At 37.0% G+C, this 22,467-nt stretch overlaps 1 protein-coding gene across 1 annotated transcript in view; it reads right to left on the bottom strand.

Annotated features, from left to right (window-relative positions):
- PTPRK (protein tyrosine phosphatase receptor type K) overlaps positions 1 to 22,467 on the bottom strand; it is a 391,871-nt gene that overhangs the window by 2,500 nt on the left and 366,904 nt on the right. The window contains exons 17-30 of the mRNA XM_085217336.1: positions 21,113 to 21,297; positions 19,285 to 19,372; positions 18,245 to 18,321; positions 15,573 to 15,609; positions 13,260 to 13,357; positions 12,470 to 12,586; positions 11,592 to 11,746; positions 10,360 to 10,495; positions 9,503 to 9,652; positions 8,692 to 8,865; positions 5,626 to 5,757; positions 5,279 to 5,404; positions 2,619 to 2,782; positions 1,189 to 1,324 (exon numbers count right to left, since the gene is read on the bottom strand). Coding sequence (XP_085073462.1) covers positions 1,189 to 1,324; positions 2,619 to 2,782; positions 5,279 to 5,404; positions 5,626 to 5,757; positions 8,692 to 8,865; positions 9,503 to 9,652; positions 10,360 to 10,495; positions 11,592 to 11,746; positions 12,470 to 12,586; positions 13,260 to 13,357; positions 15,573 to 15,609; positions 18,245 to 18,321; positions 19,285 to 19,372; positions 21,113 to 21,297 — 1,775 coding nt within the window. The remainder of the gene's footprint in view (positions 1 to 1,188; positions 1,325 to 2,618; positions 2,783 to 5,278; positions 5,405 to 5,625; positions 5,758 to 8,691; positions 8,866 to 9,502; positions 9,653 to 10,359; positions 10,496 to 11,591; positions 11,747 to 12,469; positions 12,587 to 13,259; positions 13,358 to 15,572; positions 15,610 to 18,244; positions 18,322 to 19,284; positions 19,373 to 21,112; positions 21,298 to 22,467) is intronic.

The following is a 22,467-nucleotide window of genomic DNA, read 5'->3' as shown; positions in this document are numbered from 1 at the left end:
CTTCTGCAATATGTTCTAGTTGTTAACATGTTAACCATTTTTTTAATTTATGCAGTAGCAGTGCATGGAAGTGATACACATTAATTAAGCAAATTGTGCCATAGAAGCTACTTGATACTAAACAAGCACTGACACCTGGAAAAAGGGCAGTGTAGGAAAAGACAGCTACAGCCATTTTGCTCAATATGCAAGTTCACAAGGTCAGAAGCAATTTTCAGGATGTATAAACTGCAAAACATTTTTAATTCCGATTGGCATCCCTGAATTTTATGCTGTAGGCAGCCATCTGGCTGAAAAGTGACACTGGCTTCTGGCAGTGTGAGAGTCAAATAGCAGAAGCACCAAAGCACTGTCTAACCTGCTTTCACATTCAGCTACAAGGGGGGAAAAATGCATTTGGGAGACAGAGGAATTTTTAAGCACTTTCCGTGACTGAAGTGACTAGACAGGCAGATATGCATTCATGTATATACACACATTCATCAGAAGAGTGAAGGACATTTTGAGTTCTGCCAATGTACATACAAATACTTTGTTTCATCTTGTGGTTTTGCTAATTCAGGCTTATGTTGTTTATGTGTTTCCATACTAGATCCAATAGTCTTTGATTTTTAAGTGCTGAGATATCATTTTTGACTACTAAAGGTAGAGTAAGAAACACTAGCATTATTCAATATAGCTTCCAAAACAGCATTAAACAGAAGTAAAATATAAAGATCTCCTTTACAGCTTCTTCCTACCAAGAAGAAATGCTTTGCTCTATGAAATTTCAGGATGGTTTCTGTGAGCACAATGTGCCACAACCTCTACTCTAATAGTCCAGGTTCTTTTGAGAAATTAAAGATCAGTCTGTTAAATGAGAATGTCCTGTGAAAGTAACAGTATCACTACAAGATAAGTAGCATAAATACTTAGCCTGGCCCTTCATGATGCTGACTAATGTGTACACACAATAAATTTCCACCATAAGTTGTAATGTTTCTGAACTTATGCTCACACTAAGAATCAGATCAGCCTCTGCTCAATATGTACTACAATAAGGAGTGTAAAGACAGGTCACCTTCTCTTAGCTGAAGTCCCACATAGGTTGTTTTGATTTATGGACACAGTATTGCATGCAGCTCACAGAAGACAAGTCTCTGGCTCCCTGACCATTTGTAGTAATTCTGATGGGCTTTTTTTGCTTACCGGAGTTTCTACCATGTTGGGTTTACTGTTCCTCAAAGTCTTCACAGCATGGAAAACATCAACCACATTCTGCCTTTTTACCATCTCAACCACAATGCCGATGGCACAGAACATCCCACTCCGGCCACCACCGTTTCTGTACATAAGGAAAAGAGCTGATTAAATGTCACTATAACATAACAGGGCACCCAGCGCATACTCCTGTAAGCATGAGTGACTTGTGACTCCCGCAAAGAGACTAGGTTTTGGCAATCATCTTGCAACTCCAGTGGGTTTGGTTTGGTCTGAGACAGTCTGTGTTTCTGACCTTGCTCTCAATAACTTCTTTTGAACTCTGCCTTTGCAGACCACCATGCCATCCACCTGTGTTATAGCTCAGTTTGCATAGACATTACAAATTAAAAAGCAAATTCAATGGTAAGTACAATACTTTCTATTTAGTTCTGGAAAGAGTCTCATTTGAATTATTTTAGAATATGGGGATTATCCAGCTAAAGCATTGCCAAGGCACCACTGATTCGGTATTTTGTTGACCTTTGTGGATACTTCTGAACTATGTTAATCTTCACTTTAAAGAAAGTCAGATAGGTGCTTTTTCTTGCCAAGAATAAATAAGCCAAAATGTTCCATGGATACGAGGATGAGTGGGTGGAAAGTGGCCACAAGGTAATTCCAAACATTTATGCAGAAGCTTTTTTTTCTCCTTGTAAAGGAGAAATTTGTGATCTACTTTTAAGGTTTAAACTTTTTACTTATTGATACATATCAAGGAAGGAGATTGGGAGAAAAAGATACTGTGTTTTTAAAATGTCCGAACTAGATTCTTTTTTACAGGAATTTTTATTGCTAATACTTTTAATGAACAGAGCAAGTGTTCTTTTTTTTTTTTTTTAACTTCAGAGAGGATGTCAGTATTAATATTTTTAGGATCATATTGTAGAATTTTTTCTAGATCTAGTCCTTCTGGAATGAAAAAAAACACAAGCCAGAGGTACACAAAAAACATGATATAAAATACTATGTATAAAATATAAAATACTATGCTATTGTCAGAACTTAAACTGAACTGCAGAAATTCATCTGTACATATTTTGCACTTGAAAAACATGCTGTAAGATACAGAAGACAATACACAGTATCACTGTAGGATCATAAAAAAAATACTCATGGTACTTTGACCTGAAACAAACCTGATAGTTGACCAAACCTGAAAGTTGACCAAACCTGAAAGTTGACCAAACCTGAAAGTTGACCAAAGGTTGGCCTGCAGTACTAGGAGTACATTTTCTTTCTTTTTTTCTGTTTTTAAGCGACAAAGATGTGCATAAGAATATAGCTATTAGAATACCATTTGAACATGAAAAAAAAAAAGGAGTAATTTATATGTATTTGTTTGAAGAGCCGTTACTGAGTTTCTCAAAATCACTCACAGACAATGAATGATGGTCCGGCCCTCCCCTTCTTCACATTCCTCTTGCCATTTTTCAACTTGGAGGATTAATTTCAAGAAGGATCTCTTGGAAGCTGGTACATCCCTGTGAGAAGCCCATCCCAAATACTGGAATTGCTGCACCATTAGATAGCCCTCTTGTGGCTGAAGGAAATCAAAGAGGCTTAGGTCAATATGGCTTTCTTACATCTAGGTTGAGAAAACCCATATATAAAACTAATATGGTACAAAAGTGTTTATATTATTGACAGATTACAACATGTATACTTTGCATATCATAGGATCTCTACTTAATTAATACTTCTTGGGCTCAAAAAAGATTTAAAAAGGAAAAAAATGTAAATATTTTCAAGATAGAGTCAATGCTTATCAGTCAGTACTGCAAACTATCCTGGCTTCTGAAAGGCAAAATTCTCAAGAGTCAGTGTATTAAGGAGTTTCATCCTTAGCTTCAGAACCATCATTATTGAATTCCCAGACCTAGAGAAAGGCAGAGACACGCCTTTAGCTTCGTTTTAAACCTTCCCATGCATGAACTGACCCCATTATAAATAAGCAAGTAATATTCAAGGATCTTTTTCCTTAAATAATGCCTTCCCTTTTTGCCAGGCTATTACAGTCATGAGGGTCTTGTTGCCAGTCTGAGCCTTCCACATGGTAGATCCTTTAGAATTGAATTAAGATGACAAGAGAAGCCTAAGCTACTGGAAGAAGCCTGTTCAGCTTCTTGGAGTGGAGGCAGGTGAGAAGTAAAAGGAATATGCATTTTGTAAGAGGAAGATCAGTGTAATAGGGAGAAATAGAAAAAAGAGGTAAAGGCAAAATGCATGGAAAATGAAGAGAAATAGAGAACTAGAAAATCAAAACAGAAAAAAAAAAAACTGAAAAAGTGAATAAGAAATGAACTGGAAAAAAAAAAAACAAAAAAGGAAATTAAACATACACCAACAAAAAAGTGTTGTAGCATAATATTTACCACCGTCCCCAGTCCTCTGTAATTTCCCCTCTTCCTGTAATTTCCACACAGGGCATGAAGAGTTGTTTTTGTTTTTGTTTTTTTTTTTCCCCTCAACTCTGAATGTAAGCAAAATACAATTTACAGAAGAAGCTAGTCACACACAGACTGCCCTTCTTACTTGGAAAAAATCAAAGTGTGACCAAAATATTAGTTAAAAAAGAAAAAGCTTTGTATATACTCTGGTTGCTGCAAAAGTAATGCCTCCTATTTATTTCTGTGGGCACTACAACAGATACAAAGAGCATAATAACACTGTTTGATGGAGCAAATTCTCAGCTACAGAATCAAAGAATCATAGAGAATCATCAGAATCACAGAATCATATAAGACAGTGTTTTTAGACTCAGACACCCCTATTAGCCAATTTGCATCAGTGAGCTCATTGAAACGCTCTTCTTTTTGCAGTGTGACAGCTCTGAATGGCCATCCTCAACATGTCTCGTCTTTCATGTCACTGTCACCACTGCTGAAACGCACCATCCACAGCCTCACTGTGCTCACATCCACTGTTTGGTCTCCATCAATGTTCAGCAAGCATCAATGAATGTCAGTGGGTACAATTTTTTCTGCATGGAGAAATTCAATGACACCCTTGTGCTTCATATGCACTTCCATGTCAGACACCCTTCTATCAGACTGCCCCTCTGCTGTCATCTGTCACACAGCAACAAAATGTAATAGAATATAGGCAGGAAGGTTCAACCTCTAATGCCATAACATCAGCATCTGCCTCTGATGTTGTGAGCCAACATAATAACACAAGAGGCATTGCTTTTGAAGTTCGTCACAGCAATTGTTCAACATTAATGAAAGTTAAAATTATACTACAAACCACAGTTGGTGGCCAATACCTAATATTAGATGGTGGCCTGATCAGTATTAGCTGAATGATACAGTATGTCAACCAGGGGCTGCTGGTTAAGTGCACACATGCATCTGTATCTTTTTACCTGTAGGCAACATAAATAAGTGATTTATAGAAGTGAGCAAGGAGAAGAGACACTGTGTTGCAAGGTTTGATAAGATGCTGTGACAATGTGAAACAGTTTGGAACAGCAAAGAGACAAGACAATGCAACGTTTGAAAGAACTGACAAGACTGCAAGACTGGCATTGGTTCTGAAGTCAAGAAAAAGTGACAAAGGTAGGTTAAGGCACAGTGGTGCAGAGTCCTCCAGAGGAACTTTCAGAGTTTTTTCACACCCCACTTTATAGGATGTGTAGTTCTTGGAGCTAAAACTGAGAAGATGCTGGTTGCATAACCACTTTGAGTGCTGCAGTTCCCGATGTAGGATGGGAAACATCTCATGGAAGTTGCAAACAAAATGCCAATCACTACATGCTCTTTACATACGGATATTCCTTTCTCCATACACTGACTAAACAGAATCCTTTTCATACAACTTTTGCTTATCATGGAGAATATTACAGAGCAGTCACTCATCTCACTATTTTCTCTACCTAATGGGTAGCTCTAGTAAAGCCCTGGAAGCTAGCATTAGATTTTGGTACTTTAATTTTTCTGTTGTAAGAACATTAATATTTTACTACTATTCAAAATTAAAAACCAGAATAGCCAAGAGAGTGTTAAAAACTGTTACATGTTGTTATGATAATGCTTACTCTTGTTAGATTGCATATCCTGAAAATTCGGTTTATTACATCGCAGTCCATTGAACAAGATACGCATTCCACTTGAATGGGACCGTAACGCAGTATTCCCTCTTCAGGCCAGTATTGTGGGCAGCCCTGTATAATGGGTATAAATAAATGTTAAGTTACAATGGGAGCATTGTCTTGCACCACTGTAGACACCACACCTGGCCTTTACTTGTATTAATTAGTTGCTGTAAAGAAGAGCAACAGAAAAACTGTAAAACAGCTGCACTACTCAACATTCTGATCATGTAGTGGGTGCAGAGATATTAAAGCATGTGACAGTAAATGGAAAACTCAAGCCCCAAACTAACCTGTGCTAAGTCGACCTCGTTTAACATCACAAGAGAAGTACAGCCGTAGTCATACACTAATCTCCAGAAATCTTTCACAGTGTTTGGTAAAGGATGTTGCGTGACAATAAAAGCTGCTGGCTGCCTGTAGCTCTGCAAAGGCAAACAAATTTATTAGCAATTGGTAGAGGAAGTACTTCTTAACTTCCACTCAAACTCCACAACAAAAATAAGCTATAAATAGAACAAAGGTGTAACATCAATTACAGCAGATTTCACTGAAGCTGATGTTAAAAATACATCACTGCATCAAGTAAGAACAAGGACGCTGCTGTGCTCAGGTCTGCGACCTCCGGTGATGGGCTGTGTACCACAGTTCAAATGCGCAGATGGCACAGCAGTGGCTCTGGAGGGCTCTGCTCAGAAGCTGAGGCTTGGGGCCATGCCATTTCAGGCACTGTGCCAGGGAGACTCAGGAAACAACCTGTTTCCATTCTGCACAGAGAAGTGTAAAGGTAAAAGTCCCAGCTAGTCACCCTGCACACACCAGGACACATGCAAGCTCTGTAACTGAGATGCAGACAAAGCTCATCCCTAATAGTATACTGAGATGCAATCCCAAGCTGATGGCAGCTTTTACTAGACTTCAGTCCTGGTCATCAGAATTACTGAGCTGATTTCCATGACAAAGCAGAGGATAAACAGCAAAATACTATTCTCTGTCAGGACAGAAGATTCTGTTTTATGCTTGCTGCGTTATGCGCAAGTACACAGGGTTTTCCAGACCAGCATAAGTTGCCTCAGATACAACTAACAGCAGAGGGGTTAAGTCTCTTTAGGATGTGACTTGCTAGCAGCAATCAGAAGAAAAAAGAATGTCTGCATAAAACTTCCAATCTGCAACTATGCATGGCAGAGTTCTGCAACAAGGGAACTGGCAAGAAAGCACTGATAGGTTCATCTGAGAAAAAGAGTAAGGAGGTGATATCCTTGTTAGGCTTATGGGAACCTAAGTGTCGAGTTTGAAGTCAAAATTCTGGGATTTCTGTTCACAATGCAGGGATCACCACACTAAGTATTTCGCATCTGTACTGGTACAAAAGCATTTTAGATGCATTTTACTGAAATAGAAGAGGGACCTGGCAGGGCAGCTATAATACTTTTCTTGCTTGCAGATTGGCATGAAGGAACTTCATATGCAATATATTAATATGTCCTCAGAGAGCACAGTTTGAGTCCAGGAAGGAAAAATACTTTTTTCCTTTCTACTTACTGTAAATTGTGAAGATAACAAACCTTTAGCATCAGTACTTATTTGACAATAAAATAAGGAAGAGGACAGTTTTTTCCCTATAGTTTGCTATCTTTTCCCACTGTGTGAAGTATGCTGGGTTGCAGCCTATGTCCTGCTTCCTCCATCTACCCAGGCAGCAAAGAGGAACATCAGCTGTCAATTCTTCCCTTATATTTTTAAGAAATGAAGCATGTAGCTGATGCTTTCCTAGCCCTTTTCCCATCATTTCTGGTTTCTCCTGAGACAAGAGCTCATACTGAGATTAAGATGATCAGACCTTCAAAAAGAGCAGGCAGGGTATCTGCTGTCACACTGGGAAGCAGACACCTTTTTGAGGGAACACAGGAACAAATACACCGTGGAAAGAGAAGAGTTTCTATTTCTGTTTTGCTGCTGAAACTCTCTTTTCCGGGCAATGAGATTCTCTTCTCTGACTAAATCAGTATTAAAAAAATCACACACACAAAAAAAAAAAAGAGCAAAAAAAAACCCCCTTTCATCAACCAAATTTTTAACTCTGTACTTACAGCCTTGTTATATGCCTTCTTTGTAATATAATGCTTTCTGCTGTTTTCTTTCCCTTTATTACTATCATTTCAGTCTGTACAAACTTGCCTCCATTAACACACTGCTTGCTTTCTCTCTCTGCCTGCACACTGTTACACACTCAGATTCCTTCTGCCATACCACCTTTAGTCTATTGTTTCCCTTTCTCCCCAAACACTCCTTCACATAGATGTGCTGGTTGGTCTCTGTCACATCAATTTTATCCAGGTGCTTCATGTAATTTTAGCTGCAATTCTAAACAATTTCAGTTGCTACCAAAATTCTACTCACTACTCTAATTCATCCATTCAGCCTCTATGACTCTGTAATGGATTAGTGTCACACATGCTACTCTATTTTTCTGGCACAATAGCTAATTGTGAGATTAGGAACTGTATTTTGCTAGCAGTTCAAATATTTCCTGCACTAGTTCAGGCACAAATACCATTCAGTCCTGTTGACTTTTGATGCTATTTACCATTTTATTCCAGAATCTCTTCTTGACACTGCAGTTTCTGACAAAAATACATTTTTGAGGAAAGGGAGATGTTCTGAAAATCAGGCCACTTACTGAAGTATTTACACTAAAAAGAGGCTTTAGAGGCCTAACTTTGGCAGTGTTAATGGAAGGCACAGGCAGGTATCTGACAGCATGTCTGATGAGCCTCTTTATCAACAAGACATTTATAAGTAGGTTCACCTCCATTCTTTCCATTACTCACCTTTTTCCCCCGAGAGTACTTCTGCCACTCAAACTTCAAAGATTAAAAATCTTTATATGAGAGCTACAAGTCAAAATACAAACAACAAAAAAAAACCCACTCTTCAAGCATACCAAAGAAACATTTTGCTTCCTCTCTCCCTATCTCTTTTACTTCAACATACATAGATTTTCTCCTAAAACAGATAGTAACCTCATCCTTAGGTTGGTAATATTTACTTCCAGATAAGCATAAGATTTTTGAGGTCTGGAAACTAAACCTTTATTGAATGGTGTTGAAATGGAGAGCTTTTCAATGGGTCACATAAGTATGCAAAAGACTGAAGATACCAAATTTTCTGAACTAGCAACACAAGAACACAAGCTGGTGGGCTTTCCTTCCCATTTGACACCTTTCTTTGTTAAGACTGTTTTACTGGGCACTATGCTAAGAAAGAATTACTCTTTCTTATACTAGTAAGCGTTCTCTCTCATATTACACAGCTTTCCATGGCACAGTATGTAGACAAAGAAGACAGTCTCTTACATCCATAAGAGCTGCATTGATGTAGTTGCTGCTCTCCCCATCAATAGTAATTAAGAAGGGCAGACATCTGTCAGGTGGCAGCATATCCATGAAGCGGTTCTTGTCATGGTTCCTTGGCAAGCAAGCTATGCTGCAGTCCTCGGCTTGCAGGCGAGGGGTAACAGAATTCAGGGTCTAAGAAAGAGAGGAGACTTTCTTTAATACATCGGCCTTACAGACAACATTCTCAAGATTCACTAAGTTATTAATTTAAAATATTGCAATGCAAGAAAACATAAAGCATTAGCAAACAATTTAGCAAAGAAACAAACAAATCTTATGTGTTTTGATGAGAATAAAAATACATTTCAAATAAGAGCTCCTATCTGTATGATAAGCATACTAAGGCTTTTTGAGGGCATTAAAGATGCTCCAAGTATCACTGAATGGCTTCCACCAGACGCCATCCCCTCTGAAAAGAATAAAGCAAAGAGGATCCTTTAGAGTCCTAAAGAGCTACGCCTTCACTGTGCAAATGCAAGCTGAAACTCTCTGGTTCTCAGCCAGTGCTCTTTATTCCAGACAGATACTTACTGAAATGTTGTTCAAAGAGCAGTATTTCATATTTAAAGTAACTCTGCAAAGCATGTAAACATGGATACTTTATTTTGTGGAATACAAGTAAGAGATAAAATGCTATAAATATGATATGAAAACTCTTTCCCTTAAAATAAATTAAATGTATCTACGGGCAAAAAAAAAAAAAAAAAAAAAAAAAAAAAAAAAAAAAAAAAAAGTTGACACGTGAAGAGTTAGTAAAAGCTGTGAATACCTGAAACTCATCTTTGAGATGTGAAGAGTTTGTCTGAGAGTCTATTCTAATCATATCAAAATAAGCAGCTTTGAATTCACAGACAGGAATGGCAGTTTCCCCACACAGGCAAGCTTCTAGAATGGCATCATGAATAAAGATGTACTGCTCCTACCAAATTACACAAAAAACAAGAATTATTGTCATTTAAAAACAACCAATCTTTCCTTCTTTTCAGAAAAAATAGATCTGCACACTGTAAAACTCAAACAAGGTACTGTCCATCAATCCATTAAATACTGCTTTGATACAAACACTCTTGTCATAATTGGGAACCAATTTTAAGTTAGTAAAACTTAAAAGCACAGACACAGCAAATTATTTGAGGGGCTCATTTTTCTAGTGGTGCTTGTGGGTTTCTGTATATATGCCAGGGACTTGCTGTCTTTTTTCATTTTATTTTTCAAAAATAGCTTTTCTTATAGTACTAGCAGAAAGTGTAAATTGCTTCAAGCACTACCTGTGATTAGCAATTATTTGGCATGCTGTGTTCTCCTTGTGTGTGTATGTGTGAGCTAGTACACCAATTACCTAGTAGCTAGGTTGGTTGTAAAATCAAGTGTGTCTCAATAGGAAGTATTTCTTCCCATTATTTTTCTGTCTTTCCCTTTGTTACAAAGTCAGGCAAGTACTCACTTGTATGATGACAGAAAGAGCTGACAGGTTTGTTGCATGACCTTGGCACACAGCAGTGCCTCCCAATGGAGGCAGCTACGCCCCAGCTCTTGTCCACTGTCTGCTCTTTGGCTAGTAACAGTGAAATTCTAACCAGGCATATTTCAGAAAGCATCAGGTGCTTTGAAGGAAAACTACTATACCTCTGTCTGTACCATGTTGATGCGACGGGACCGTAATGCTTTGACACAGTTGTAGATATCCACAACGCCTTCTCTTTCTGCCATGTCTAGCATGATATCAATCACAATATAGCAACCTGTGCGTCCAGCACCAGCACTGAAGAGGAGCAGTAAACACTGTTAGAAACAGCTCCATGAAAACACCTATAAAATTTATAAACTCACTGCTGTGAGCATTATTTGTAAAACCATTCAGTTCTTTTTTCATCACAATCATTACCAAATATTTATTTTCTCTCTTTCCTAATGTCTTTTAAAATTTTTGGCGTGCCCCAGACAACCATTTTTAATAAGATTTGATTAACTAAGTAATAGCAAAAAGCATCTGTTTTTCTCTTTTTATCACCTAAATCAATACATAGAGTAAAAAAAGAAGTTTGTTGAAACTGAACTTGGAAGATGATTAAGCTCACGCTCACTTCAAAATATGACAGATCTTGTCTTTATTTAATAGAAGATTAGGGATGATTTCTAAGTGATACCTTACAATCAGAAATTAAAGTGTTCATTTTATCAGCCAAGCACTAAACTGGTTTAGGCAGCACAGTGTCCCACAGATTCTCGCTTGATTTATTTCATTTTTATATAAAGCTAATGACAATTTTTGCATAGAGAATTTTAAAATTTTAAAATCTGTAAGGAGTTAGTAACTTTATCTGTAGTATGTAATTGAACATTTGACATGCTGAAAGGAAATTGTCAAAAACCTGTGTCTTAACAACACAACCCTTGCAAAACTTGCACAGGAAACAACAGCCTGTACCTGTTGCCACTAACCTCATTCTATCTTCATTCATCTACTTGTTTACATAGATTAAATTAATAGTCTGTTCCAACACTATATATAATGCTAGATTATCAGAGAGCTGTATCTACACTTCTTGAATGCTGTCACAAAATTAGACAGTAGGTTACCTAATGGTACCCAGGAATATAAAATTACTTTAGCTCGTGCAGTTCTTGCAGGAAAAAGCAAATCTTTGGCCATACAGTTAGGAAAGCAGTATTAGAATTCAGCTATTTTCAAATGTTGCTGTAGACAACCAAATCCTACTGCAGTGTGAATCAGGTAATTCAAAATGAAAAAAACAAAACCCAAAACACTTCAAAATGATGAATGCTTCCCAAGAAACTATTACAAATGCTCACATACGCAGCTGTGGAAAAAATCAATCTACCACATCTGCACACACCTGCAGTGGACGACAATAGGTCCTGCACTAGGAGGATTAGATAATTTGACTCTTCGTATAAATGAAAGCAGGCCTGTAGCATTGTAAGGAACTCCATGATCAGGCCAGCCAGTGAAATGAAACTGTTTGACTTCACGGATTTCATTGTAGCCTCTCTGTAAAAGGCAAAAAAAAAAAAAAAAAAAAGGTTATGAATTTCAAAGTATTTCACAGATAAAATATACTTTGACTCAAATAATGGCATCAGTGATAGAACCTACATGCCATTTTCATCATTTCCCCAATTATTTAAAGCAAAGAACATATAAAGTGTAAAGACGTTATTGTATTTTAATTTCCATTTTGAAGTTCATCATTCTTTCTTTTGCTGGTATAGTATGCTAGTTTTGCCTCATTAGACAGTTTTTCTATACTTAGATGCAATTTGCATCAATTTTCAGAACTTCTGCTCATTGACAGTAAGTTCTCAACATCCACAGGCAAGTATAATAATATATCAGAGGACCACAGCTGTATCATATATCTTGCATTCACAGAGTTTGTTCTTTGATTAACTGAGATTGGCTCAGCTGCATTCAGGGCAGAGTGAAAGGAGATGAATGGCATGATTCCTAACAGAGTACTTGAGCTCAACTCAGAAGTCTGGCTACAGAGAAAAGGTGAATGTAAGAGTGGGGATGGTAGCAGTCAACACTTCTGGGGAAACTGAAACCCAGAGTGACATGAGTGGAAAGACCTGGTGCTATGGCTGCCTATGCTTGGGCTTAACCAAACAGAGGGATTTTATATCCCACCTGAACACATGGAAACACAGTCCCTGACTTACTTCTTGCCATCAGGGAATAGTATTTTTCTGTGCCCTTTCAAAATGTGCTCACCCTTCCAAGAGTGAAGGTCCTGACCACATACTCTGCCAGGGGCTCCATCTCTACACAAGTCACCTTGAAGTCACCATAAACTTCTGTGTCGTCAGGCCAATATTTGTAACACTTGACCTAAATAAAAAATGAGGAACCACTTTACATCCAAGAAAAATAAAACCTTGAAGATATGTTACTGCACGTACTACATTACACCATACTTTTCGAAAATGACCACAAACTCATGTGACTTGTCACAGCTAATGGTTTTTCTGTCAGGCCAAGTACTAGTTACAGGGAGTTTATGCTGCTTTATATAGCTGCAGTTACATACCAAATTCATTTCTAAATTAGCTTTTTTAAAATTTTCGTGTCAAACTATGGGATATATTTCCACTTATGTTAAACTGGGATGCATTTCATATCAGTAATCAAACCATTGCAAATAATCTCAGATATATTATTCCCTGAGGGATATATTACTGATATGCTGTAAACAATTTGCTGATCTAGTCACTTATATAGAAGTACATTTAATCACTACTCCACTTACTGTGCTCATTTCAGTTACCTAATATGCAAAAATGAATTTTGTCTTCAGAAATTTTTTCACTCAACAAAAACAACATAGCATCAGTTAGCTTTGTTCTCACACAATACTGTAATCTCCAATGATGTGTGGACTGTCAATTCTCCCCTTTTCTCCTCTCTCCTCTCCTTCACAAGACTTGCCTACATTCTGCTAGTGACATGTTTTGTCAGCAGGTTTTTCTTTAGGCCTGCATTATCAGAAGAAACAAAAACTTACTCTTCCAACTTCCACTAAGTTTGTGACCATCACAACACAAGCCGATTGCTCCTGCCATATCATTCTCCAAAAATCATACACAGTCTCATGAACTGGACCTGTAAGAAAAATGCCAGGTGACACCACGCAGCAAAATAACAGACAAAGTGAATGCTAAAAATAAAATCCATTTCTTTACAGAGCTGGCATGCCTGAATGCACTTGCTCAATGATGAAAGCTTCATGAAACCACATTATCACACCTTCACAGCAGTTTCCGGCCTACATTGTTATTGCTAACCAGTGCTCAGTTTTCTCAGTTTAACTGAATTACCACATGAAATAAATGAATCACTGGAAGTGGCTTGAAAACTACAAGGACACAACAACATGTGACTAAATTTATACTAAGTTTGCTTTACATTTTTTAAATAACACGTTGAGTATGAATTTCTTCGGATGTTCACCAACTGGTAGTAATATCAGCAGTGGGAGAGTGGCACAGACTGCATTCACTGCCATCTCAATGCCAGCAAAGTGAGCAGCCATCAACAGATGCTGAAGCACAAAGGGCATTTAAACTTATTTAACTACGTTTCTGAGAAGAAAGCAAGAAACACTTGTTTTGCCTCCTGCTCTGCTGCAGGGATCAGATGCATTTGGTTGAGTGACAGTGGCTTTTACCATGTTACACCTATCTCAGAAACAGCACCCTACCACAATGTAGCAGTACTGCAGCACTGCTGTGCATGACATGCACCAAACTTGGTCCTTCATGTATGTTGTGGTTTAACCCAGCAGGTGGCTCAGGACCATGCAGTTGTTCGCTCACTCTCCCCCTTCCCAGTGGGATGGGAAGAAAATAAAAAAAAAAACACAATGAAGTAGAAGGTTGAGATAAAACTACTTACTAAGATAAAGAAAAGAAAAAGTATAATAGTTGTGACTATATATGTACATATGAATGTATACAAATTGTGACAAACTGCACAAGCAATTCCTCTCCAACCCCTGACTGATGCCCACCCAGCCCCTCAGACAGCAGAAGGGAGGGAAATGAACACCCACTCCTTTCAAAGCTCTCTTTCCGAACAATGTCATATGATATGGAACACAATATGGAATACCACTTTGGCCAATTTAAGTCAGTTGTCCTGATTCTGTCCCCACCCAGCTTCCTGGGCTCCCCCCATCCCTTTGCTAATAGGAGTTGAGAAGCTGGAATGGCCGTGGCTCTGTACCACACTGCTTTGCAGCAACTAGAAACATCAGTGTGTTATCAACATTGTTCTTCTAAAACCAAAACATAGCATCATACCAGACACCTTGAAGAAAACCAATTCCATCCCAGCTGAAACTAAAACAATAATGTGTTACTGCACATTAAAGCAGCAACAATTTTTTGTGTCCTGTACACAAAACAGTGTGCTATAATTTACAGAGTAAAACAAAAATAAAATGCAAATGTAGACTTAACCGTAGAAATACCAGCTTAAATAGCACTCGCACATAAATACAAAAGTGTGGACTGAAATGTACACATCTTGCTTTAAAACTAGCATTTAGTTTGCCCCTTCTCGTGTGGACCTACAGTCAACCAAGGGCACTCATAACAAGATATTTCCAGCCAACTATCTGATTGTACTCCCAGATGAAATAATGACACTTCTAAATCTAATTATTTTTATTTTAATTCATAGCTCCTGGAATTTCATTGCAATCTTAGTCTAATCTATTCATTTTTCCTCACTGTGAGGAGTTTTATCAGAAATACAAAATGAATAATCTCCATGGAAATTCAATTTTTTCCTTTTACTCCCCTTTTTATTTAGCGGCATGTTATACTATAATGATTTTCCTCATTTCTTTCTACAGAGATGCTTTGTCCACCTTGGGTCTTGCATTACCCAGATTTGCTGAGATAGGGCTAAACTTATCTTTCCATCTCCATCCTGGACTAAATCCATAACAGTAAAATAAAACCTTGCAATGTAGGGAAAAAAATGCCTTAAGACAGGTTGAAACCATTCTCTGTCCACATAGTTCAGCTCTCTATTCATCTTCATAATTGGAAATCACAGTAGTAGCTAGTGACTTTATCAGCTGAATTTATCACTGAAAGAATTGCTCAATATATAATTAACATGACAAATAAGAGCAATTTTTGCATTTATTCACATTCCTCCTAAACATGCTATGTTAATTTACCGTAACACAAGACAACAACTCACAATATTGGATATACTTTATTTTAATCTACTTTCATTTTAGAAAAATGTTGCTGGATATTGCAAAAGCACTTATTAGGTTTGATTAATACTGACGGATTCTTACCTTGGGTTGCAATGTAGTGACTTGGTCTCTGATATCCCTAAAAGAATAATACAAGTAGGTTTGAGTATCATATTACTATCAGGGAGGAGAAAATAAAAGCATGATTTACTACAGAATTCTTACGTATAGACAACCTTTTCAGAATAAATCAATATTTAGGAATAGCATGAAGCTCAAACCCTAAAAAAGCTGTTAATGCTGAAAAGGTTTGAATGATAACAGATAAAATGGAAATAACATCTGACTTAAATAGACACTGGACCTAAAAACTAGTCCTCTCTTGACAGCTGAATACAATGAGGCATTTATTTAAAATTTAGTAAAAATTGTCTTTGCCATCAGATTATCTCAATAGTTGATCAGTGTACTCAACTCTTTCAACATTAAAAAAATACAAAACAAATCAAAACCAAAAATCATAAAAACATAATTTTGCCTTCTCATAGAGTTACTATAAGGCACAAAGAGATTTATACTCAATCCATAAATAAAATATTTCCCATGCCAGAGCTGGACAGTGTGGTGTGTGCACATAATCAAGGTCATACTGCAGGGGAATTAGCTGCAGAATTTTACACTACTGCACAAAGTGTGCATGTACTGAACTAGACATGATATGTACGAGTATATACACATACATATTTATATTTACATACGAATATAGATATACAACTTTGCACAATAATCAAGCTTTTCCAATTAGCTGGGTATATGCCAATACTAACTATACTGCATGGCATGAAACAGTAATTGTTTGCATGAAAACTACAAGACAAATAGATTCTGCTCTTGAGCAAGTCAATGAGACTATATTTTGATCAGTGCCAGCAACATTATAAACAAAGATGAAGGAAATATGCATTACTGGTAAGAAGACAATACAAAATTTCACTACATCAAGGAAAGGAGTAACTCCATTTCCTAAGTTATGGGTTTATTAAGTGACTTGAATCAAGTATCGTACTATAGGGGCTCAGGAGTCCTTGGATTCTCAATACACACTACTTACTAAACTGAAGGATTTCAGTGTACCCAAGGAGTTTATATACTTTCCAATGGACTGCTTCATTATCTTGTCTAGATCGAAAACACTTTCCTCTAGGACTTGTGAAATGACTTCTGAGCATCCTACTCTTGACTTCGCATGAGGACAAGACTGCATCAAAGTATTGGAAAAAAAAATTCTCCAGGAGTCCATAGGATCAAACCCCAACTTCAAATTATTAAAGTGCAACCTGCGCTACCCTCATTTAGTAATTCTTCCCAGAAGAAGGTAAAAGTGTCACTTTAAAATTGCAGAATGCTAGTTTTAACTTGTAGCCTTCCTGTTTGGTTATAATGAGATTCTATTTACTTCTAAATAAGAAAAACAATGTCCTAAGGGAACTAGAATTACTACAAAATTGGGAGAATTTTCATGTTTAAAGCCCCAGGCAAAACATCACAGGCCTAACACTTCAGAGGGATTGCCATATAAAGTATGAAAATAAAAAGATGGTGGTATATCTGGAGCTAAATCTTTTTATCCATAGAAGCTTAGACAGTTTTAGACAATTCATTGACTAACAGTGGACAAGAAAAATGAGTAATATGCAATTACAAAGAAATCAAACCCATGTATTTTAAAAACACTTTTAATAGCTATTTCAGTATGATTTGAATTGCTATGAATACCACAAATCTTTTGTTCCTCATGTGTTAAAGCTTTTTATTTTGTTAACCAGAACACATGGCAGAAATAGTTCAAATTTCCTATTCATAACAGCTTCTTTTTAATTTATATTTTAATCAAAGTATTGAATTTCAATCTTAGGACTTTTTTTTTTCTGCAGGTGAAGAAATTTCTACTACATTAAATGTATGTATCTATATGTATGTTTGTGTATATACTTTGTAATATCTAAATTAGCACCTTACAAAAAATATCAGCTAAATATTCATTTTGTCTACATTGTTGTTAAAAACAGACAAGCTAACAAAAATCACAAAGGCCATCATCACTCCCTATTTGCCAAACAGATATTACAACTATTTCACAGGCACATATTCAAATGACTACAGAACAGTATACTATCCAGTTTCTCACATATAAATGGGAAGGAGAAAATAAAAGCTAGTGGGTGAAATCATTATCATCATTGAAAAAAGAAAAAAAAAAAAAGAAAAATAAAGAAAAAAAGAAAAGAAAGAAAGAAGAGTACACTAAGTTTTCTTTAACAGACAGATTCACCCAAATTATCAAACAATATTCAGTGCTACGTTACAAGTCTAAATTAACTTTTCAAAACATGTACAAAACATATTCACACCAAAGGAAATTTTTTAAAGAAAGATGATATAAATTAGATGAGGCATGCACAGTTATCTTACGACAAAAATAGAAGAGCAAACTAATTAATAACAATATCTATATTAAATATTTACAATAGGATGTCGTTATTCACATATAGTGGTACTTACATCCCTGTACAGCCAAATCTACAGCCCAAACCAAAGTCAGATGTGAAAGAAAGCACAACAATGTCAGTGAGTACTAGGACGTAGAACAAGGAAAGTGTACATTTTGTTCTTAATAAAAGAAAGCTTTCAATAAATTTGTAGGCATAACATGCAAAATTTTCACATAGAGAAGGTAGTAGATTGAGAGAGAGAAAGCTGTGCAATCCACTCACATCTATGTAGTTGGCATTAATGTAATCTGAAGATGGATCATCTTCAACAGGTTGCAAAATCACCCTGGAGTGGTCATCTGTAAAAACCAAGTGGTTATGGTGCCTTTTTGAAGTGTGATTTTAAACTAAAATATTATGGTAAGTCCTCTAGAAAATGAAATCTGCTGACATGAGCACAATACAATTTTCAGTGTTTACACAAAACTGCTAAGAGTCATTTTGTCTGTGATCTCCAATTACTTGAAAAACATCCATTAAATTTAATTAAGTGTAGCTGAAATGCATCACAGTGTTACATGCAGTAAAAGGACACAAAGAACCCAGGTTACTTGCTCAAAGTCCCTTTCAAAACCAGATCCACTGATGGGCATCTAGAAATCGAGAAATAACGATTACTGTTTCCTTATTTCCAACCCCAGTCTGTTTCAAGTTCATACTGATATTTTAAAGAAAATAAGAAAGTCACAAAGTATCCATGAGCAACACACTTTGGATTTGATGAAGACAACCCTACCAGTTCAGGGGCCTCTCCAGTAGCTTCTTTCCTGTACATTCAATCGCTTTTGTAAAACAATAACAAATTGCATTATCCCAGATGATGAATCTAACCTATTGAAAGTTTATGCCTAAAGACAAGAGACAGAACTCTCTGATTTTAATCATGTTATTTTTAATAATCAGCTTTAAACAACTGCAATTCAGATGTATCAACGACAAATAACATAAACCAGATAAGTTTTGAAGCTGTTAGTATTACCTGAAATAAATTATGACTGTAGAAAACTACTGTAGAATTAGAACCCCAATGAATGTTAGTTTGTCACCGTTATATGCTTACCACAGCTTGTACAACAGAGAGGCAAAGAAAAAGTAAGTTGAACTGTGAACGACAAAAAAAAGTCCCAAAAAAGGCACTGCCATCCTTCTCTGATTGGGATATTTAGCAGGTATGCCACCAGGGACTTTTTAAGCGGAAGAGAACATTGAATAAGTACTACAGGAATATGTCTATCACTAAAACCATGCACACTGATACTCACATGCTATAATGTTTCCATAGCGATTCTTTGCTCTGTTTTGATCCTTCTTAGCGACATCCCAAGAAGCTGACTGCCCCTCAAAGAAACTCTATAAATAAAAATGTTCCGAAAGAAAACATTCCGACCATTAATTTACCTCCAAAAATAACCATTTAAAAGAACTTCCCTACCATAAAGTAAGCTGGCTCTGCTTGTCCGCTCTGGTCAGCCAGACGGTACCGCAGTCTAAAGAGGGAGGAAGGCTGTTCCTCCCTGTGACCGATATGGGTCAATGGGTAAGTCACTGAGGGAATCCAGATCTCAAATGCTGCTGGAAGGCTAAACATGCACAGACATCCTTATTACAGACGAACCACTGCAAGTTCAGAAAAGACAGGTAGATGGATCACCCTTCTTACAGAATGTCATAATACGTAGCCTGTTTACAACAACATTACATTACTTTCCTCAAGTTTTGTGCAATGGCTTTTCCTTCTACAGAGCCATCAGAAAGCCTCCTCTGTCAGTGTTTAATGTTCATGTTGTTTTTACTCATGTCCCTCCCTCTAGCCAACAGCAAAATTATTTAATATTTTTGATCTCTTCTTAAGAGTCTGATCTCTCAGTAGTGATAGATGTAGACTTTGCTCCTCCTGGGATTTTTCTTCATAGCCTGTAGATATTTTACAGCTGTTGCAGGTCTATACTACTGCCTCCTTCCAGATGTTCTCTTATCCTGAGCTGGACAAATTAGCTTCAGAAAGTACACAGCAGCCATGGAAAGAAAACTTTAATGCACATGCAGAAGCACAAGCCAGGGCAAAGATGTCATGTATGGCAGTAGAGAAAGTAGTAAGCAGGACAACACCTGATATGGGATCAGGGACAACCCTCCCCAAGCAGTCCTTGACACTGAAGGTAGGCAGAGTGTAACGAAGTGTATTTAAGTAAAAGAGAGGAAAAGAGAATAATATTCTTTTAAAAACCACACATTTATTTAGTCCAGTTCTTATGTTACAGTAGAGACAGCTGCAGAAAGGAGAGAAGGTTGAAAACTGAGTCAGAAGAGATTGCTTACTCAGAGAAAAGTCATTTTAAACCTAGCTGTATTGCATGCGACCTTGGCAGTATCATTCCCATCTTTACTTTGTGCACTGCCTGATGTTCTAATCCCAAAGAATCACAAAAAAGGTTTAGCAGTAAGAAGTGAAATGAATCTGTACTCATCTTCTGCCCCCAGTGCTGAAAATTTTGGGTTTTTCTTTTTAAATTAAAGTTGCAAGTGGACATGCTCTGGCAGGTCTAATAAGGACCTCATGAAGTCACAACTCTCAGAACTTCTTTACTGCTTCTCAGCTGGAGTTTAGCCCCAGTACTGCCCTACTGAGATGTCTAAATAAATCAAAGGAGTGCTTCCAGTCTGTGCTTCTGGCAAAACCAGCCACGTTAAATCATCACTTTAACCTAATCTAGGAGATCTGAATTGAAGATGGCTAGGAAAACTCACATAACTGATTACAGATTTTCAATTAAGAAGCAGAAAAAGGATGGCAAATCCTTACAATATCAAAAACATTTAGCAGGGCATGTTTCCTCACACTCACAAGAAAACACATAGTGTTTTTTCCAGGCACTTGTAACAGCTCAAACCACTGCTCTCCAATTACTTTTTTACTTTTGGGTTACATACCAAGGAATCTTATGCCTGCTTATTTTTATTTTATTTTCACTTAGTCCAATGACATTTAGCTGCATCCTTTTGTAATGGAGTGCAAACTAAGGGCTGCAGCTTTAAAAATACTTTTTTGCTAGGAAAATGTTTTGCAAGTTAAGCCACTAAAGATCTCACCTCATACTCCTCTTTAAATCCATAGCTGTCAGAAGTCTTCATCAGGTTAATGTGCTGCAGTAGATCAGCCACTCTGATGGCAGGGTGCAGCTGCCCGGTCTGGTAGGGGGACTCTGTGCCTTCACATAGGTAACGGGGGACATCCAGGAGGCGACTGGACTCTGCTGTTGCGCTGTGATTTTCATCTATGATCAAAAGAAATCAACACATTAGGTACCCATGGAGCAATATCTGCTGCCAGACGTATCAATATCTATTTTTTCAGCCTCTTCCTTCAAAAATATGTCTAATTTATGTGAATTTAAACTACTTACTCTCCAACACATAGATCTTGGAAAGTACATAAAAGAATTTAACTTCAAACACATACAAAAGTTTGCAATCCTTCATTCTGCAATAGAGAAGTCTGAAGGGCATTTTATTTGAAGCTACAAAACTTTATGACATTACTGTACTTGTGAACTCCAGACTCTATCATCCAAAGTAACTTTTTAATGGCTAATATGTATCATCAGTAATTCTACATCTTAAACAATAAATTTTAATAGCAATGTAGATTTATCTGCACATCATTTTTCTAAAGCCAACAAACAGCAAACTGAGAACCAACTAAAACACTGAAGAAATTCTGCCATAGCTTGAGAAGACCAGCTCTGTCTGAGGAGAAGAATCAACAGTTCAGAGTGCTTATTTTAACTCAAATCTTTAGTAGAAAAATAAAACTGCTGAGCACGTTGATTTTAGCTGCCATTTTTACTCTACACAAATATAGAATCTCCAATGAAATCTTCAATGCCCTATATCACACGAATCCTTTTATCAAAACCAAACATTAAAACTGGGTGAAATGATCACATTTAGCCAATTTCTTCTGTGAAATATTGTAAATCAGCAATACAGAGGAACGAAAGTTCCAATTGAAATCTTTTTGGAATGTAACTATAGAAATGAGCAGGGAATACCTGACCTGATCCCACATTCATTTATTTATTTGCAACCAGTCTACAAGTTTCCTTGCAAAGAATCCAGATTAAGAAGTAAAAATCAGGAAAAAAAAAAGCAGACACTCCAAGGGTTGGATTTACTTCAATTCTGCCAAAATGCAAAACCTGTTAATGTCTTCTGGAATGAGATCTCCTAGTAGGAAACCCGATTCCTTGAACTGTCACACAAGTTGCTAATTTCAGTGTATTAATGCCTCACTGCATTGCTTAATAATGTGAGTGACATGCAGCAGTCAATCATATTAAATTATATACAATTCAAAACAATTCAGGATTTTCAGTTTTCCCCATTCCATGCTATATACTTACCAGTAATAGGCACTTTAACCCATTGAAGCAGCAAAAAACAAC

This window comes from Meleagris gallopavo, chromosome 2 (genome assembly GCF_905368555.1).
Source record: "Meleagris gallopavo chromosome 2, MGAL_WU_HG_1.1, whole genome shotgun sequence".
Lineage (NCBI taxonomy): Eukaryota > Metazoa > Chordata > Aves > Galliformes > Phasianidae > Meleagris > Meleagris gallopavo.
The sequence above is the reverse complement of the archived record's forward strand: the minus strand, read 5'-3'. Positions and strand labels throughout refer to the sequence as shown.